General features: G+C 38.9%; 1 protein-coding gene across 1 annotated transcript in view; it reads left to right on the forward strand.

The window, feature by feature from the left end:
- Positions 1-312: 312 nt before the first annotated feature.
- The window catches only part of LOC114447828 (neurexin-1a-like), a 212,632-nt gene continuing 192,700 nt past the window's right edge, over positions 313-20,244 (forward strand). The window contains exons 1-6 of the mRNA XM_028424324.1: positions 313-449; positions 1,872-3,232; positions 17,229-17,246; positions 18,677-18,706; positions 19,442-19,453; positions 19,953-20,000. Coding sequence (XP_028280125.1) covers positions 2,521-3,232; positions 17,229-17,246; positions 18,677-18,706; positions 19,442-19,453; positions 19,953-20,000 — 820 coding nt within the window. The 5' untranslated portion in view covers positions 313-449; positions 1,872-2,520. The remainder of the gene's footprint in view (positions 450-1,871; positions 3,233-17,228; positions 17,247-18,676; positions 18,707-19,441; positions 19,454-19,952; positions 20,001-20,244) is intronic.

Here is a 20,244-nt window from a genome sequence, read left to right on the forward strand (position 1 = left end):
TTAGGATCATACTGTTCACATGTTTGAATAAAAAACAGTTTGCCCCAATTACAGTGACATAAACTATTTCCGAGTATGTTCTTTAGGGCATTGAATTCATCAATCACATCAGTTTTCATAAGCCTGATCTCTAAAGTTGCCCTCGCCGTGGATGTCCGTGGATGGATGCTTGTGTATAGGCAGAGGCGCTGTCCAAGGTACTGCATTCAGCCCCTCCCCGGTAGACATCACGGAGAGACACGTGATACGCTCTGTCTGTGGCTCCTGACAGTCGCTGGATAAGCTCAACAGGGAAACCAGATTGCACCTTCTCTTCCACAAAGATAACTGGATTTTCGCCGTGCGCTTGGCACTATAACTCCATCCGGCGGCTTCATTTTCTATTGAGTTGTTTTGATTTTGTTTTTGTTTTTAATCTGAAAATCCATTTGGAGGAGAGAATATGTAAGGTAATTATTTTTGTCACTAAGGTTTTTTTTAGTGGAGTTAGAGTCAAAGTAGACCCGTCTCCCTCTCTGTCTCTCTCTGTCTCCCCCTCTCTCTCCCTCTCCCTCTCTCTCTCTCTCTCTCGCTGCTGTGATTCACTTGAAAGCAGATCTTGATGTGAAGGTTTCGTCAAAGAGGATTTGAGGCACAGGGCTCTCAAACAAACCGAAAATACATAAGGACAGTGTGGTTGTTAACAGGATATCAGTTCGCGGTGCTTTGCATGAAATCGCATTTTTTTTTTCTTCCACTCTTGTTCCAACTATTTAGGGTCCCGTAGAAGTAAACGTGTACGCGCAAAGGTAAAGAAAAAATCATCTTATTTTTACGGTATTTAATAGTTGTTAAGGTCTGATAAGATGTCGCAGATGTGGGCATAAAATAACACTCTAATTATAGTGCGCCCCTTCCAGCTGTCATCCAGGGTAAGATGTTAAGGTATGGGGCATTTTATTGATGAGATGATGGCGAGAACAGGGATGCTGAGAGGTTTGGGGTAAAACGAGTGAAACGCTAAATTCTAGTCCTCTGTTTCATTATTTCAGTGATTTGCTGTAAACTGAGAAGATGTTTCGCGCTGTGGAAAGTGCAGCGCTTTCAAGTAAACCGATCTACATTCCGTGCAGCTATACGCGTTTTTCTTCTTTGAAATGCAAACTAATTGCGGAGCTTTTAAGGCGACTTCGTCTTTTTCTTGAAATATTGAACACGATTTGTTATAACTGGAAGAACATGCAGATGATTAAATAGCTAAAAGTGTTTAAAAAAGATGTGTTGACGAGGCAAACATGGTGATGAGGAGCAGATTTTGGGTTCTGACTGAGATCCAGTGGCAGCAGTCCGACTGGTTTGTCTTACACAAACCGACCATTGTGAATCAAATGACGCACTTTTTCTCATGTTAGGGCTTCAGTTGAGGGCAGATCATTGATGCCCTGTAGGACTGAATGCTGCTGATAATGCAGAAGTTGTAATAAGTGAAAAAAAATATTAAAAAATTACAAATGTAAATCAGCTCTTACTTTGGTGTGACTGGGAGATGTGCAGATCACAAATCAAACCTAATTCACTGATCTCTTTTTATGATGCACGTTCATGCTGTTTCCATCTGGAAGGAGATGCATGTTAAGATGTTACAGAAACAGCAGCACAGAGTTGGAATCTGTGATTGTCTTCCTGGAAAGCCCTGCGTGATCTTAATCTAATGATATGGCTTGTGTTTGTTGTAACAAAGGCCTCTCTGGCTTTTATTGCCTGTCTGCTTGTGCGTGTGCCTTAAACACAGCATTAATTCTGACTTTTGATTAAAGCTCTGGTCGGCGTGGATTTGGAAATGGATACGGTGAAAATGCTGATGCTGTATTAAATTTGCTTTTCTTTTGCAGAGAGCTTTGAGACTGTGGGACTGCCTTGACAGACAGACAGACAGACATACAGACTGCTTCTTTTGCTGAGCTTATCAGCCAACGTGGGTCCATATGGCATTTTTTCTCTTTGCAACCGAGGATGCGGTGTGAAAAGCCCTGAGCAAGGCTTCCAGTTACCCGCCAAAGAATGCTGGCATGAACATGAAGATTAAAGCTGCCATTTCAACTCAAGTGAAACCGTGCACACACTAACTGGCACCAGAAGGGACTGTTCCATAATTACATAAATTAGACCGAGTGTGCCCAGTGGATATTTGAATCTCTGTCACTTTGCTCTAAATAGCCATGGCAGAGAGGACCTTTACACAGTTCAAACTATTTTGGCGGGAACAGTGAGAGGTTTGGCCAGTGGCCTGGACAGTGTGAGGTAATGGTGTTTGCTGCGGGCCATAAATGTTTGCCAAGCCTATATTATAATATATATATAAATGCATACATCATAGCATGTAATCTTTTCTCTTACAATGAATCAGTTCACACTTGTATGTCTACGTAGACAGTTCTATGCCAATCTCTCACAGTCAACCCAACTCACTTTTTGCTGCAGCAAAGGTTATTATAAGTACATTTAACCCTTTACGTCACACCTACAATTTGTGATCGCACAATGGTTTTACAAAAGCCGCACACTGCCCATATCTTATGGGTTGGGCTGCTCATTTGCTGCTTTGTAGAAATAGGCACGTGTCTAGAATTTACAGGTGCTGAGGGACAATGGGCTAGATTTCCAGTGTGGAATGCTTGTTGTGAAAGTGAAATGAGCTTCAACATGAAAACAAAGAGTTCCCAGGGGCTGCTAGTTTACTTCGACGATGAGGGATTCTGTGACTTTTTAGAACTTTTCATACTGAATGGAAAACTCAGCCTTCGTTTCTCAATCTTCTGTGCTGAGCCTGCAACCGTTGTGTCCGACACAGCGGTCAACGACAGCCAGTGGCACACAGTCACGATAAGGAGAAACTTTAAGATCACAACCCTAATGGTGGACGGTGAGATAAAGTGGGTGGAGGTGAAGTCGAAAAGACGGGATATGACTGTTTTCAGCCCTTTGTTTGTTGGTGGAATACCACCGGAATTACGATCTGTGGCGTTGCGACTGACGTCGGCAGTAGTCAAGGATCAGCTGCCTTTCACTGGATGGATAACAGACGTAAAGGTCAACAACACGGAGTCCATAATGATTAACAGTGAAGGGGTCTTAACGGACCTTTGTGGTACGGCCAACACATGCTTAAATGGAGGAGTCTGCAGTTTGATTAACAACGAACCAACGTGTGACTGCTCACAGACTGGCTTCCAGGGAAAGGACTGCAGTGAAGGTAAGACATGGATTCATGCATTAAGTAAACATCGCCTCAGTAGCCAATTCAGTAAAATCAGTCTAAAAGTAAGGCATTCCCTTCCTCTATTTGGCTGAAGCCAAATATTTGTTTTATGCCGTGTGCCACTGATGTGCCATATAGTCTGTTGTTTGTAATGAATGACTCTCCTGCAAGGCCTCATTAGCAAAACATGCAGGTGTTCTGCATACCCAGAGGTGTCTCTCATTCTTATCAAATGGGTCTGTGGGGATTGGTTGACCTATGAAACATCTCCAATGGTTTACCTGAGAAGGAAGAGCAGGAGTAATCATCTACGAGTCAGATGGAGTAAACATGAGTGACTTCATACAGTATAAAAAACTTCACTGCACTTTAGTGCAGTGCTGGCAACGGAAGAGAACACAAATACTATCTGGTTACGTTTGATGCCAGTTGCCAGTGACGAAAGTTCATTATTTCATTGATACTTTAGTCTTGCTGTTAAGCAGAACTCAAGTGAAAGTAAACAGATTTATGTTCTGTTATTATCATACTTACAGGAAAAAAAAGCAAAAACTCAAACAGAACGCGACTAAGCTGCGTTGATTTAATTATTCTAGTAGCTGTAAATTCTGCAGTGCAATGAAGTAGAATAAAAGAACCAGAGAGCCAGTAAATCAATACACAAAGAGAACATAGGCTTCTTTGAGGTAGTAAGAATATTGTCGCTCTGTTACAGCCTAACATTGCAACCATAATATCAGCATGTCTTGTGAAGATGTATCAGTATTCACGGTATTCAGTGCAGTGCAGCTTACCACAGGTTGGCAGCTTACTACTGTGGTGGTGAGGATGTGTTGGTCAGGCGATGTGGGAAGGGTGTGAGAGTGTATGTGTTATTTATTTATTTTCATGCTTATTCAAATTCTGATGGACTTTAAGTATCATTTTAATGGTGGCCATATCTAATTTACATTTTATATATCTTTATTCACGCACATAAATCTTTTATTAACAATAAGCTCATTAAGAAAAGCACTGGATAACTTACTACCGGAGCATTAGATATTCCTATCTAATTGCCATTTGTTATTGAGGCAAATATGAAACAGCACTAATTATAATGTCCTCTGCATACAGCAGTGGGTTCTGTAGGCTGTGTGTTATTTTCTGCTTCATGCATGGTTTTGTTAGTGGTGTTAGCACAATGGGAAGGAGTGCAGGCTCTTTTTACCAACCTCAGGCACTGACGCAATGAATGATGTTTGCTGTAGTTCACTAACAGGCTCTCAGTGTTGGGCAGCTATAAGTATTTGTTTATTTAAACGACTCCCCATCAGTGAGAATGAAAAGACTGTGCTGCAATACTGCATCAAAGTGCTGTGAATAAATCTGGATCAAAAATTAACCGTGGCAGTAAATATACTTGGACACATCATGCAACACAGTTTTCTTTTGCTACTTTCAAGAGCAGACTGTCTCGTACTGTACTGCATTTAGCTTTGTTTACTGCAGCAAAAATAAACTTCAGGATATTAATATGAAGGTGATGTCAGCACAAACGATGGGAAAGGTCTTTCTGTTTAATCTCTTTAATCCTTGTTACACAATTTGTATTTGATAAATAGAAGATTTAGTGCATTTATCAATTAATAGCCAAGTAGCTGCTGGGCGACTCTTCTCACTGAGGTGCAAAAGGACACATGATTTTATGTCACCTTTTCTTGGAACATGTAGCCCTGTGAGAGGTCTTCTTCAGGATAATCCCCCTGTACTAAATGCATAAGTAATGACTTCTTCTTCAACAACAACAACATTCAACTGCTTTGAATTATGTAGAATGACCATCTTCTTATTGCTGTACTCCTTAATGTTAGTCAGGTTATAGTCTTCTAAAAATATCAGCTTACAAGGATCTAATTAAGGACAAAGCAAAGCAGCTTTATGAATAAATATTTCGGAGTGACTGTAAAATAAATTCACTAAACAACTTATTTGAATTAATTGTAACACAATTAATCAACTTCTTTAGTAGGAACAATTAACCTGATGTTTTAGGTTAATTTAAAGGTAAATATCTCACTGTCCGGGGTCATGTTCAAGGGTACATTGACTCGAAACGCCTTGAAAAGTATGGTTGTTGCAATTGCACTGTGAATCTACATATTTCCTGTGAGTGTGTCTCATTAGTCAAGAAATCAGAAGAGATTATCACACCAGGGTGGCTACTAATGTTAATAGAATAATACCCATGAAATAACTAATTAGTTGTATCATTTCAGTCTGAGGACGAGCGAAGCAAAATCTAATGTTCTAAGGCTGCGTGATGGCATTGTTACATGGGTTTACTTCCTTCATGGTAATAGAAGCTGGTGCTGTAGTGATGATAATAAGCGAAACCTTATGGTCTTTTTTTGACACATACAAGAACCTTAAATCTAAATTTTCATGGGGTGAATGTGGTCTGGTACTAAATAGTAGTCCCTAATTGGGATAAAACCCCAAACCTACATTGAAACCTGTTCACCCTAATTTTATCTTTGCAACAGGCACAGTGCCAAATGACTCACTTTTTCCACATTTAGGAGTTGTCCAGAATCATTTCAAGATGGTGGCTGACAAAAAGAGACAAACAGGCAATTTGTCACCAGAGATGTTTGCTGTCGTCACCCCAGACAGCTGCAGAGTATAGTGCAGGACTAAAGCACTCATCTCAGCTGCCGTGCTTCTGAACTGCCTGATGAAATTATGCTAAAGACACGAGCAGAGATTGGGTTAGAGTTACATTATACTCTCACACAGATGTCAGCACCTCATACTCTCACACAGTTGACCAGCCACTCCCTCTTTCATCACTATAACAAGTAGCTTTTCGAAGAGGAACATGACATGTATTATGTCATTATGTAAATGTGTCCTTTAGTCAATTGTTTGGTGCTTTTTATAGTGTATATATAGTGTATATATATATATATATATATATATATATATATATATATATATATATATATATATATATATATATATATATTCATATTATATATATATATATATATATTCATATTCAGTTAACAACTAATCTTTTATTGTATAAAGCTGTTGTTAGGAACCCCTGAACCAACATTCATATTGAGTTATAATGCTGCTTCCTTCTGGTTGTACAGTGTCTTTTAGTGTATGCTGGTTGAAATGTAAGAAGTGAGACTGAACTGTGACATTATAGTTGCTAAAAAATCCAAAACAATGTGCAACAATTGGAGCTGGAATGATAATCCTCATTGAGTTTGTCTTGCTTTGTTACTATAAAAATAGCCTAATGCAGCCGTGAGTCTGAGCAGAACTAATAACTGAAATGGAGAAAAGAGGTGCAACGGGGCTCCTAGAATTGTCAAAATATGCAGAAAAAGTCGTAATAATAATATTATGCCTCCCAAGAAAAGAATTACAATAGAGAACTGTTTAGTCCGCGCTCTGTCAGTAATTGTATTTTTAATAACTGTGCATTTGTAACCAGGCTATGGAAACTAAGTAATACTAACTCTGCAGTGAAAAAAAAACATGCATGGTAACTGTTGAGGTTTACCTCCTACTGCAGTCATCAGTGCTAAATCTGTATAATCATACACATATATATAATCATATAATCATCGTATATCATCTGAATGAAAGAATCCAACAAAGTGTACCTTTGCCAGATGTTCTAGCAACTAGAGAGTGTGTTTTTACCTCAGGGTAATGTGCTATTCTTTAGACTATAAATTTAAAATGCCGTTTAGATGCTAGTGTGCTAGCACCTCCAAAATAAACTGTGTCAATGCAAGCATCCAGGCTAAATTTAATTGTAATTTAAAACAAAAAATAATGCACTATAGATGTGTCCTCTGATGTTCTACAAGTTCTGATTTCTATACAGTGCATGGAAGCCCATGGCAGTTTAAAATGTATACCTTCCATTAAATAACTTAAAAGCTGTTGTATTACTTTGATCAGATGAAAGGATTATAGGATTTGCCACCAGACCTGTCAACTCTCCCCTGTCCAACCACAAGCTTGCACATTACATGACCTCTCTCTCTCTCTCACACACACACACACACTCGCGTACAAATCCCTCTGATCGGTTAAAACAATTATTTAAATGCACTTGGTCAGTAAGTTCTCAGAATCTGTCCCTTTGTTTCTCATTAGAGAAATAACATAGATGCTTTGCATAGCTCCATATTTTATCCTGATAAAATGAAATGATGTTGGTTTTTATTTTATCATACATAAAAACAATCAGGTAAAAAAAAAAAAGATAAAAAAGTAGGGCAGGCTCCAGCTAAGGCTGCACAGCATTACATTTGTCATTTTGTGCTGACAGTAAATAACTGTAATGCACTTTAATTTCATGATTTTAGCCAAAAGCATAGCTCGTAGACACAGTTAGATGTCCCTTAAACTAACATCACATACAGGACACAGTTCCTTAACTCGAGCACCTTGATGAAGCTGCTAATGCATGATGACACAGCACTAAAATGACTGTAGCCTACAGTAAGGGGAAATTACGTCACACCTATCTTCGCATTTGAATCATCATCAGCTGTGATAAATGTTAAGAACACGTCACAACTAATCTGTACTTTATGCTGCTTCAGGAACAAACACATAGCTGTATACTGTATCTAGTATCATTTGAACCTGCTTTGGTCCTGGGTGTGTATGTTTCTACAGCAAGGACTCTTCTTTGAAACTTTAATGTTTCCTCTTGCTTCAAACCTATTTGTACAGCACAGCAAATGTAGAGACAATGAAAAATAGCTCAAGGTTGCTTGTTTTTATTCCACTAATCATATGAGCTGGAAAGATTAATTTTAGCCACAGCCTGTCTAATTAGATTTTTTTGTAGTTAAGGCTTTGAATCATAGGCTGCTGCTTGTTACATGTTATATTTGTTATGGCGCTGGTTTGTTGACTCTGACATTGCCACAATTACAACTTTTATTATTGTATATGACAATCTTGTCTCATTGTGTTACCATTCTCACAGAAAATAGAATGATAGAAAAATGAAAAGGCTACAAACGAAGGTTCACAAGAAAGGTTCAATAAAACACAATAAAACTCAACCAAAAACATGATGATGACTGCGTAAAGTTGACATTTTGCTGTTTAAAGCAAATTAGGAAGCAACTAAAGGAGTTTTTATTGTTGGGAAATGAATGCCTTTATGGACTGATGTTGCCATTTTATATTTTGGTGTATAATGCTTTGCACCCAGTGCCCACTAAAGCGTTCCATTCCACCTTTCATGATTAGACAGTGGCTTGTGCCATGTCTTTATGCAAGAATGGGGAACAAGTCACAACCCTCCATCATCCAGGTATGACGGTTTATAGTAGCTCTTATTTCCAGTAATGATTTTAGACTGCATGATAATATTGACTGTGGTAGCTTCAAATTAGATTCCCTGTGATTCTTAGCAGCCAGTTAGGCTAATAATGGTCTTATTAGTAAACATATGGCCCCTGGACAAATGCTCCTAGCAACGACTTGCAAATTAGAAAGTTTGCTTATGTCTAACAAGAGACACTTTCAGTGCTTTGGAACAATTTGTGGCTGTTACTGCAGCCTTAATGTAATTACTTTTTTCACTTCTTTGTCTAGCCTGATTGAACTGGTGAATTAGAGGTCGATAAAGGGTAGTTGCTTTCATGGAGTTGCATATTTACTCTTTCAGCAGACCTTAAACAGGCGTTGTGTTCACTTTTGGGGTGTGTTATGGTATCAACAGGTAAATCAGCTGTGCTCCTATGGTAACTACTTCTGCAGGTTGGTGATGAACAGCTAGCACAGGGTTGTTGTAGAAGAATACAACAGGTGACAGTGCTTTATGGGTATTTACAGTACCACTGAAACACAGATATGGTTCTACTGCTGCACAATATTTTGATTGACAATTTGGCTGTCCTGTCTACTGCGGGACCACTGTGACTTCAAGTGTCACAACAGCTGTGCAGGGCAGCTTCTGAACACTGTCTGTTTCTGCATGAAGGAGCAACCAATCCATTCAAAGTGAAATTTCTCTTTGGTTTAGCTGGCTTTGTGCCTCAAGCCAATGCTGCACATTTTGAGCCAAGTTGTATCCCTTAGGAAAACTTCATACACTGAAAGTAACAATAGAGTGGAAAACCAATTCACAGTGACTTTACAGGCCAAGATGCTTGAGAGTATTTTAATTTCACTTTCTATTCTACTAAACTACATGACTATACTTAAAACTACTGTCAGCTACAAGATGTACATGCATGTAACACATCAGTGATTACATGCAGAGTCCCTTTTTTAGCTTTAGCCGCTTTTGAGAAGTCATTCTTCCAATCAGAATACAGTGAGGAGGCTACATATGCCTTTATTTATTTATATATAACTAGGCAAGAAGAATAAGTAAGCACATACAATAAAATACTGGTAATGAGCCAAAATATTAAAACAGACAATTGTATAATAAAGCCATTAAGTGTAGCTGGAGCAATATTAAAGGAAATGGATCAAAACATCAGAAAGTGAGCGAAGATAAAATCTAAAAAGCTAATATTGTGTTAAATGTTCTCCATGTTGCTCCAAGTTCTCAGTGAGTTCTGTAAAAGAAGGAAATGCAGGTTCGTTCACTCATTTATGAGTCAAGTTAGAAAAATATTCACCTTGACACCTTGACAATGTACATTATAATAAAGTCAATAAAGTTTGTGATGAAGAAGCCGCCCTGTTTGACTTTTGAAAAGTGGCACTACCATTTTTTAGCTGCTCCTTTGACTCCACTTGAACATGCATCTGAATGGTAGTGCTTTGAGACAGCACACGGGAAGATGAATGATCGCTCCCTTTCAGGCATGTCTGTCATTGTATGAGCACAAACCATGTGACCGCACTGTATCTCTTAAAGTGTCATTCTGTCTCCAGGCCTCCTGCAGCTTCACTCAGACAAAAGCAGATTAATAGTATACTGCTGTCTCTGAGTCCAAAGACAGATATTGGGATCAAAAGATTAGAGGGATTTTCCCGGAGGATTTCTGCCTTGTTTAAATACATTTGCTCCTGACTGTCAAAGGGTGTTTGTGAAATTCTTTGACACCAAACTCCTCCTTTAACGGGATTCGTCCCAGAGCACAAATAAACACATTTGAATATCCATGTCACACACACACACACACACTCATATTAAACCGAGCTGTTTCTTATCAGAGCATGTTAAGCTGGCATATGGAGCTTATAGTTTATCTACAGACTGAATACCTTCACCCACTGATTGTGATATATGACTATAAGATCTCAGTCCTGACTTAGTTTGTCCATCACAGATATTTATACTCAGAATATGTTAAAATAAAATAATATTTCAATTAGTTTAATTACTAGGTGGTTTCTGTGCAATCTGGAGGGTTTGATTACCCCTTAATCAGATTCATAATCTAACCTGTTTAGAGGCAACTCTCTTTAAATTCCAGCCGGTAGATGAAAATCTCACTTTGAACATCAGTTGCCTTTGATGCTGCTCGTTGGCTGTTGTCATTCACGAGAGTCGGCAGACGCACTAAGAACGAGTCGAAAGTGCACTGCCATAATTTGAAAGCTGTCACGCTAATGATGGAGTGAAGATGAAGCAGTTTTTCAGGAACACTTTTTTATCATGACATTCTAAGAAATCATCGCACAAACAAACCTGACTTGACTGCAGTTCATTCAAGGAAAACACCTTCTCTTGTGTGGAGAGGATTTACTCTCCATATAAACTGTGAATTCAATAAATAGATGATTAAAACAGTACTTCAGTCAAAGCAGATTATTGGTTGGACTTTTTTACAGTTCTGTCTTTTTTTTTACAGTGGGAGTGAGATGTAGCTTCATGTTAACAGTACCTGGCTGTATTTAATGCTCAGTGTGCTTTATTAATGTTTCTTACTTTAGCTGAAGAGCTACTCCTCACATAGGGATTTGTCATACATCAACAGTGGGAGCTGTGGTTACTAGGTTCCTTAAGGTGCTGTGTGAATGCTTATAAACTCACAGTTTACATTGATTTCCTAATTCCACTTCCATCACTTCATCACAAAAAAAGAAAGATTGACTGCACATCTGTAATGCTTTCCTAGATATTGTCAGTCAATCCTGGGATTAAGGTTATTAGAACTTCCGTATTAAGCTGCTCTGATTATCCTGTTGGATCATACCAACCCACAAGATGTAAAAGAATGGAAAGGTCCTCAGCACATCTGCTCCCACAATCCTCTCTGTTTTGTTCTGTCTCTTTGGAAATATCTGGATTGGTACTTTTTTAGTACTGTCTGTCCTGAGAACCTCAGAGTAGCTACATAATGACATTAATTAAGATAAATGTTAGATTTCATCACTAAAATTAAAAACATATTTCTTCTAAAATGTGTCACGTACATCATCAAAAACATGTGCAATAGAAGTAAATATTAGGGCCATACAAGTCATCCCTGTGCATTGATGGCTTGCTAATACCATAGCTAAGACATATTTATAATAAACATGCAATCCAGTTCTGAAATCCAGAATATGTTTATAATAAGAAACCCATCAATGTATAACTCAACTAGAGACACTGGATACTGTCTCATTCCCAAAAACATGAAATGAAGATTGCACTGCCTTGAAAGTGTGCAGCATTGACAGACGCAGCTAGCGAGAGCCAAAAATTAGCCAGAGTTGAAATATCCACAGCAGTGGGAGCGATCAGTTTCCATCAGAGTGGACAGTCACTCGGCCCATTCCCCTCTGTCTCCCCTCTTACTGTTCCTCGAGGAGGATAATGGAGGAGATGGTGAGTTGTGCAATGCCGCTAACACTCCTCTGGTAGAAAGATGCATTAGGTTTAAGCGCTGTGATACTAAGAGATGAGTCCTCTCTTACACTCATTACTCTTGATTTGGTCCAAATTGTAATTTAACAACAAATCGATCGTCTGACCTTTGCTGCAAGGCTTTTACATTTTCCCTTAAAGCGCCTGTGCGACGAGGGATTTCAGAACAGCCTCCCTGCTACAATTTTTCAAATCTGCAGCTTGTGCAGTGAGCTCACTGTGGACTGTGGTGGTGTAGTGATGACATGACTGGTTACAATTAGAGAGATACCTTAGTGTATTAAAAACGTCACCTGCTGTTCATCTGTTCAGAAATGACAGTTTCGTCTCCCCAGTTTTGTTCACATTATGCTAATGTTTACATGTACCAGCATATTCTAATGCCCTGTCACCAGGGACAGAACTCTGTGATATATGATTGGAAGTCTGCACAAGAGGTTTTAATTTAAAAACTGACCGGTTACTGTGCCTTTGTCTGACATCCAGTCCCCTCTATCTGCTTTGTGGTGTCTGACGTGGCTTCTGTCAAAAATAGACTCGGTGTGTATTTTTAGTGAGGCTGAACAGAGAGCTGCTTCTGGGACACTTCTGAAATGTGCTGCGGCATGTCTGGTGGAAACATGCATCAGCCAGAGTGGCCATGTCGCAGCCGGAACATGACTTCAGGAGGTCAAAGGTCAGTGTAAAAAAAAGGTACTGTAGAAGTAAAGTATTCTAGTGGGGGCATGAAGTAGGTATAAAGGTATAAAACGGTCAAACTTTAGCATGTGTAGTCAAAACTATGGAGCCAATGGAAGGCATTATGTCAGCGAATGAGGCACCTCAGAAGATGAGGTGGGCGTGTGGTCGTGTTGCTCCAGGCCAGCTATTGTCCCACACTGGTAAAGAAAATAAGACTTTCACATAACATCATTTTACCAATGCAGTGCAAAGCTACTTCTTATGGAAATCACACATTCAGAGCTCCACGTGTGAAAGATTCAGTCAAAGCAAAAACTAAAATCTATTTTGTGTTCTATCAGCTAATGTGAGTCAATGCCTGAATAGGGCATCTGAAAGATCTGAAATACTCCCAATAAAACAAAATGAATGCAAATTATCATTACCATTCCTCCTCCTCATGCTGCTCTCCTGATAGGTGAGTGTGTCTGGCACGTTGTGAGATGAATTTGTGCACGATGCCCGACCCTGATTTTGTGAATTTCGTCTTAAGTTAATGAGTAAAAACAGCTATAACCCAACAGTCACACACACTGCATTACCTGGCAGGGTTAATTTAATATTTACAAGCAGTTATCTCTTACTGCCATTCAAATCTGCTATGGTTAAATATTAATATTCACATAGAATTTTCAGCAATCAAACTTTGGGTTTCTGTTTTTTTCACCATTAAACTTTACAGCTGACCTACTTATTCCGAAGCAACCATGGCACGATAAACCACTTCAGTTTGCGGCTATTTAAAATGGAATTGAACTGCTTTCATTGGGAAGTGTTAGCTGCTTAGTAATTCATTATATTATTTAACACATTTCTTCATTGAATGATAATACAGGTTAAATACTTTACCACACTGCCTTTTTTTAATGATTCTGTCTCGTCTTTAATGACCAGGATACCAGACTTACATAATGCTCTGACACAAAATAATGATCCATACATAAGGAGTGCATCAAATATGGATGCAGTGTCAAAGTCTGAAGTCTAAAACCTGTAGATGATGCTTGCAGGAGGCTGCTTCACATGGCTGTTACTGCACATTTTACTAAGAATCCTGAGGAAAAACAGGTATATTTCTTTTCTTTGTGTAGGTAACAAGCAGCAACCTGAATGCAGGCCAGGAGGTGGGTGGGGGTTGTTAGCTTATTTGTGATGAATCCTTGCACATCCGTGACAAATCATGTGAAAAAGCCCAGAGCTCCATAATTCTACAAGATTACAGTAACACTACAGCAATGGTGGATTTTGTGTCTAACATTAATTTTAACATAGTTATTTTTTTTAAGCAGTGTTACATTAAGTTACAGAAAGGCATCGGTGCACACACTTTGAATAAAATAAAATAAATAAATAAATGCACTGCAGTGCTGTAGTACGTGACAAAAGGTTGATTCAAGCAGACATTTTCTAAAATTGTGAAATGGCAGAGAAAAACGAATTGTATCCATGAGTGGATGCCGAGTCTGGTGAATGTGACACATGTTCTTTTAAGTGAAATGTAACATCCCCCCCCACCCCCCCAACACACACACACACACACCACCCCCTCCCCAAACCCTGCTCTTGCCACATCTTTTCAGGCGAACACTTCGGTCACACTGCAGGACAGCCGTGTGTCTCAGTGACATTTTTTTTGTCCGGCTGGCTGATGGTAGCCTGTGTGTTGTATAATAGTGGTCTGAGCGCTGCTAGCTCTTTCCCTTCTACGCTCTGTCACTTTGGCTGCAGTCAGTTGTCACAGTTTTGAGCTCACAGTCACAGGGTCAAGCTTGTGTTGAAGTGTCACCATGTTTGTAGGAGGCACAAAAACGAAAAAGAAAATCACTGGATGAATTTAATTGTCGTTCCTGACTTATTTATTTTTTTACTTCTTACACACCAGATGTTTCATTTAGTGAAGCATCGACTTGAATAGTAATGTAATTATTTTCCCATACAGTATGTGCATGATCAACAGCGTAAGACCATCAGAGATGCAGATCGTCTGATAGACAGTTGAGTGCATTTTGGTGTAGTGTTACCAGCACAATAGCACTGGGATCACTTTGTCAGGGGGATTAAATGGATTTACGTCTGTGGATTAGAATGTAACCAGCTGGGTACATTTGTGAAAGAAAGTGTGTGTGCTTGTGTGTGTGTGTGCATGTGTTTGTGCGAGTGATAGAGGGCTTGTTTTAATGGTTCCTGTCAGGTGATACTGCTGCTAAAGGAAAGCCTCTTTTCCTCTGTACACTACCAACTGAAACCTCATTGCTTAAATATCGATTCACCAGATTTGCTTACACTACTGGACACAATTTGCATAAATGGTCGTAGTATAATCCTTCATCAAATTAAACTCAGGCAGCAGCTATATGTGTATCAGAATTACAAACATTGTTATTTATATCTATGAATTTCAGGGGTTTCAAATGACATAAGGAAAATGGCTTCAGGCTTAATAAGAATACTAAAGAGGGCATGTGCCTAAACCTTAAATAACAGGAATAATTTGTAATTATACTTTAAAATTGAACTTTAATTTGGAGTTTATGACCAATGATTAGAGGAAGGGAATCAGTATAATGCAGTTTTAATTGCACGACAACAACCTAAGTCATCAAAACGGGTCACTCAGTAAATATAGATTTAAATGAAGAATTTAGAATTTCTGTCTTGGGGGGGGGGGGTCTTTTCTTGACATCAGCAAATGTTTCTTTCATGTTTCTCACTTTGCTAACTGCCAGCTTCATGCTTGCCTTGTCAGAATGCTTTTTCAGCAGCGTGCTTCTCATCATCAAGCAATTTTTTTGTGAACAAAGTGCATGTTTGTATATTTTTTAACAACAGAATCTCATTTATCTAAACGTCCTGTTGTTATTTTAAATGAGAGGGAATATGATTCATGTGCAAACATGTTGCAGTCTAAATTCATCAAAATTTAACAGAATATGTATTCAAGGGCTTGGATAAATGAGGTAATTTATACAAAAAACAACAACAAAACATTTTAAAGTAAATAAAATGGAACCTGAGTAAATTGGGCACACCAGGTTTTGTTATGTAAACTAAAAAAAACCTGCTGAGCTGTCTTGTTCACAAAGTGATTATTTGGATTGATTTTGTGCATGGTGTCTGATTTGGAAGGGGAACCAGTGGTGATGGTAAGTTTTGGGTCCAAAAAATCCCTTAAATGTGGCCAAGAAACCATTTTAAAGAGGTAGGAGTTTATTTTATAGTGGAGCTGGGGTTCTGTGCCTCTTTGGTCGCATGGTGATAACTGAATTAATTTTGGGATTATTTTGTGTGTGTGTGCGTGTATTAATGCGTATTAATTAGCCATTGCATGCTTTTCTGATTTTGGTTGATACTGAAAGTTAAAATAAAGAAATCTTAACATTTTGTTTGCTTTCTTTTCATATTTTATTTCATTTTTTTGTATAAACGCTGTGAGAGTTTGAATAATAATCTGCTGTTTTCTTTTTATAAGCAGTGTATGGGCCTTCACTCATTCCCATTGGATTATTTTTTGCATGTTTCTACTCACATCGTTTTATCAAACCTATTACTTTCCCCACTGGTGGCATGTTTACCTCACCTGTCTGCCATGACTTTACCAACATGTGATCTTTCCAGCTGTCTGCTTTATTAGCGTGACAGATTTCACGTGTCCTCACCTCCACAAAACTCACTCTGACTGCTAAAAAAAATAAAATAATGAATGTTAGGTGCCAGATTGTTTTTTGGTAGGCATTCTCCTTTCTGCATTGCCAATTTGTCCTCACTGGTCATCACCTTCAGTACTGTTAACCAAATCACCTGAATAGATACCCAGTGACACATGACCCTGCTGATCATTATGAAACATATACGAGGCATTGCTTTATCACTACTTGCTATTTGTTTTAGGCTTTTTCTTGCAAAGCATTTCATCACACGTAGACAGTAAACAGAACATAAACCATCAAGTCTGTTGATGTAAACAGTTGTTGATATCAAAAGACAGTCAATTGTATTAAAAAGTAAGTTAAAATAAATAAAAGATATTCTGTGCCTAACAGAGCAGGATGAGGCATCATGCCTCTATGTGTTGTTTACACCCCCCCCCTCCACCCCCCACCCCACTATCTACAACGTCATGATCAATGCTGGTTCTTAAATCATTTACTGTGATACCAGTTTTCTCTGCCGCCAACAAACACAGGCTTGTATCCAATATTCAGAGGCGCTCATCTACTGTAGTTACAGTTCTGCCCTGTGCTTTAGTTTAGTGTATGAACCAAAGAGGGCGAGCTTGTGCATAAATCCTCTGCAGGGGTTACAATAGTTCACTTGCATGTGATGTTTATTGCCTTGCATGGTGACGACATGCAACGGCCAGTACTAGTCTGCATGCTGCTTAATGAATATCTTCCTCTCTTTCTCTTTGCCTGTCTGTGCTTCCAGAAGACAACTATACTGAAGGTGGGTATTTTAATCATTGGTTCCATAACCTGCTAAATGTTGTGTGCCTACATTATCATGGCTAATGCTTCTAAAACTAATTACTGGAGTGGTAAGTTTAATAAATACAGTTTTTCATTTTTATTAATTTATTTATTTTAAGCCTGGGCCTTCAGTTTCTCTTGGGTGTGAAGGCATCGCACACCTCATCTCAAAAAATGAGATCGTACCTATCGGGGTCGTACCTATTCTAACTCTTCTAACATAGTAGAATTAAGCAGCCTTGGATTATCACAGGTATTCTAAGCTAGACTGCCTACTGCGTGTCCCTTCACCCAGCAGTTATCTGTCGACCAAAGATGACAGATGTATCTAACACAAATTCACTCAGCTGACTGGGGACTTCACACAGGTAGCACCGTTTGGATCTTTCATTAACACACCTGTTACAGCTTACTGCTACAGGTGCTGCCAAGCAGAACAATAAGGATCATAAGATTGCAAAGATAAAGATAGTAAAATAACTGACTGAAGCAAGTCAACTTCAACAAACAAATGAAAATTAATAACACTTAACTTGAGCTATTTTCTTGTTTGCTGATCATAGCAATCATTCTCATATGCTAGCAGCTTGTTTTTCAATCACTTTGGAAAGTGCATGCTGTTTTCTTTTATTGCAGAGAAATGTTGGTAAGTATGATTGTCATGAAATGTTGTATCCATCATTTCCACACAGACACACAATGCTAGCTCAATTTTATTTGCAAGATTGGCCTCTTTGCAAAATATTACTTCAGATTTGCCTGATTCTAACTGTATTCTGAAACAGCAGGCAGCAACGTAATTGACTCCTGATAACTAGTTCATGCTAAGCTAAAGCATCATCCCTTCATAAGCACATCTAGCGAACAGATTTAATGATGGCAAACAAGCATTTTCAGCTTTCAGGTTTTGAAAGTGTTCAAATAAAAACATTAAAAACTTAAATATTAAAGAGACCAACTGTTGGTGCTGTGCCTATAGCACACTGTGTAACTGTGATAATCAATAATATTATGACTAATTTAAGTGAAAAATCAGTATATGAAATCATCTCCTTGTTCCATGTGAGTCAGTTTTATTATGTGGACCCATATTTATGTAGGGTAAGCTGGTTAATGGTGGTAGGAAAAATGGTCATAAAAAACGGTCAACCTGAATTTTGATGTCTGAATGATGCTTAGTAAGTGCCTGATGACGCATTGCAACCTGCTGTGGTTGACTAAATGCTCATCTTGCTAACCCTGTCTGTGCATCCTCCTCTTTTCTCCGTCCCACTTTTCCCTTTACCCCAACCCTCCTCAAGTAACACAGACATCTGCTCTGAAAGAGATGCCTGCGTGCGTGTCAGTGTCACACTGCTTCCCATGATCCCTTGTTCTCTGCTGACTGTGCTCTTGTTTTCCTTTAAGGTCTGGCACACCTGATGATGGGCGACCAAGGTATGAGCTCTGTTCCTTTTTCCCGTCATACCTCCATTGTCCCTCCTGCTCCCATTGTGCTCAGAAATATATGTGTGTGCGTCTCTAACTCCTGTGCCACGCTCAGGCTTGAAGCTTCAGATATGGGCTGTCAATTCATTTATTTTGAATGACCTGGTTGGTTTTCACTCTCCCAGTACCCAGTTTTTTTCTTTTTTTCATATGACCACTCATCTGGCTTTCTACTTCTTTCTCTGCCGGGTAGCCATGTCATGTTTTTGTTCTTTCTTCTAAATTATTTACATTATCTGTCCTTTCTTTTGTTTAATGGTGATGCGATTCAAGTACTTGCATTAACATAATTTGGTTATAATGCATGGTGGTGGCAAATAGCTTACTGAATTTTTAAGCTAATCCTCATCTGTCCTGGCTTCTGTAATGCCTGGTGCCTGCACAGACGGTCTATCCATTGTATCTTCATCTTTCCATTGCATATCCTTATCAGACAGCAGAGCAGGGATGTGAGGCATTGTTATTTTTTTTCCCCCTCTTACCCATTATTATTCCCTTCGCACTTATACATTTATACATCTCCTCTCATATATGTGCATGTATTTGTAACCATCAAGCCTCTCTCTTCTGTCCTTTCTCCCCTCCCGACTTGACCATGACTCTTATCAGTGTCTCCTCTCCTTTTGTTCTCCCTTTTTGTCTGGAATCTGCTTTCTTCATGGAACATTTCATCAAATCTCATAGGTAAAAGTAAAGGTACTACCCTTTTTATTCTCTGGATTCATTAAACTATGACAGCAGTGTTTGTGGCATTATATACTCATGCTGAATGAACTATATGAAGTCATTAGCACTTTTAAAAAAATTGCTTTTCTGACTATTAATGAACATATTCCAAGGTAGGTGCCACTTCCATTATGCATTCACATCTTGAAGCTGTTCTTTTCTGCTTGATGCATGGAAGTCATAACTCAGACTCACATGGGCATATGAACACAATAGTTGCTGTCCTAGTTCCAGTTCACCAACACTACCACCACCACCACCACAACCACTACTACTACTACCACCACTACTACTACCACCACTACCTAGGGGGTAACTGCGCTCTTTTCGTTCACATCATGGGATTTTGGGTTGTGAGTGAGGCTTGATCATAGTGTTGTGGGCCTCCCATCCCTGGCTGTGATCCTCACCTCTTCTCCCTGTGGGGTAAGTGGACTTCTGATCTTTCCCATTTGACTCTCCTCCTCAGGGCAGAGAGGAGAAGCTTGGCTTCTAAGGTCCCTACTGAGCATTCAAGGTAAAACTTTGATTCTTTCAAGTTGATTTCTGAAGTAAAGCTAAACTAAGCCAGCCCTTAGTGTGGTATATACAAATGTCAATGTGTGCTTATCTAAGTGGAGTAATCTAATTAAGTAAAGATGAACACTATAACTTAAGGATTCTATTTGCATTTCACCTAGTTCTTAGTTTTGATAAAAACTTACAATCAAGTTGGATTCTTTTCATCTAAAATATGAGCTGTTACACTGTTTGTTAAATGC

The sequence above is a fragment of the Parambassis ranga genome, chromosome 15 (genome assembly GCF_900634625.1).
Source record: "Parambassis ranga chromosome 15, fParRan2.1, whole genome shotgun sequence".
NCBI classification, from domain to species: domain Eukaryota; kingdom Metazoa; phylum Chordata; class Actinopteri; family Ambassidae; genus Parambassis; species Parambassis ranga.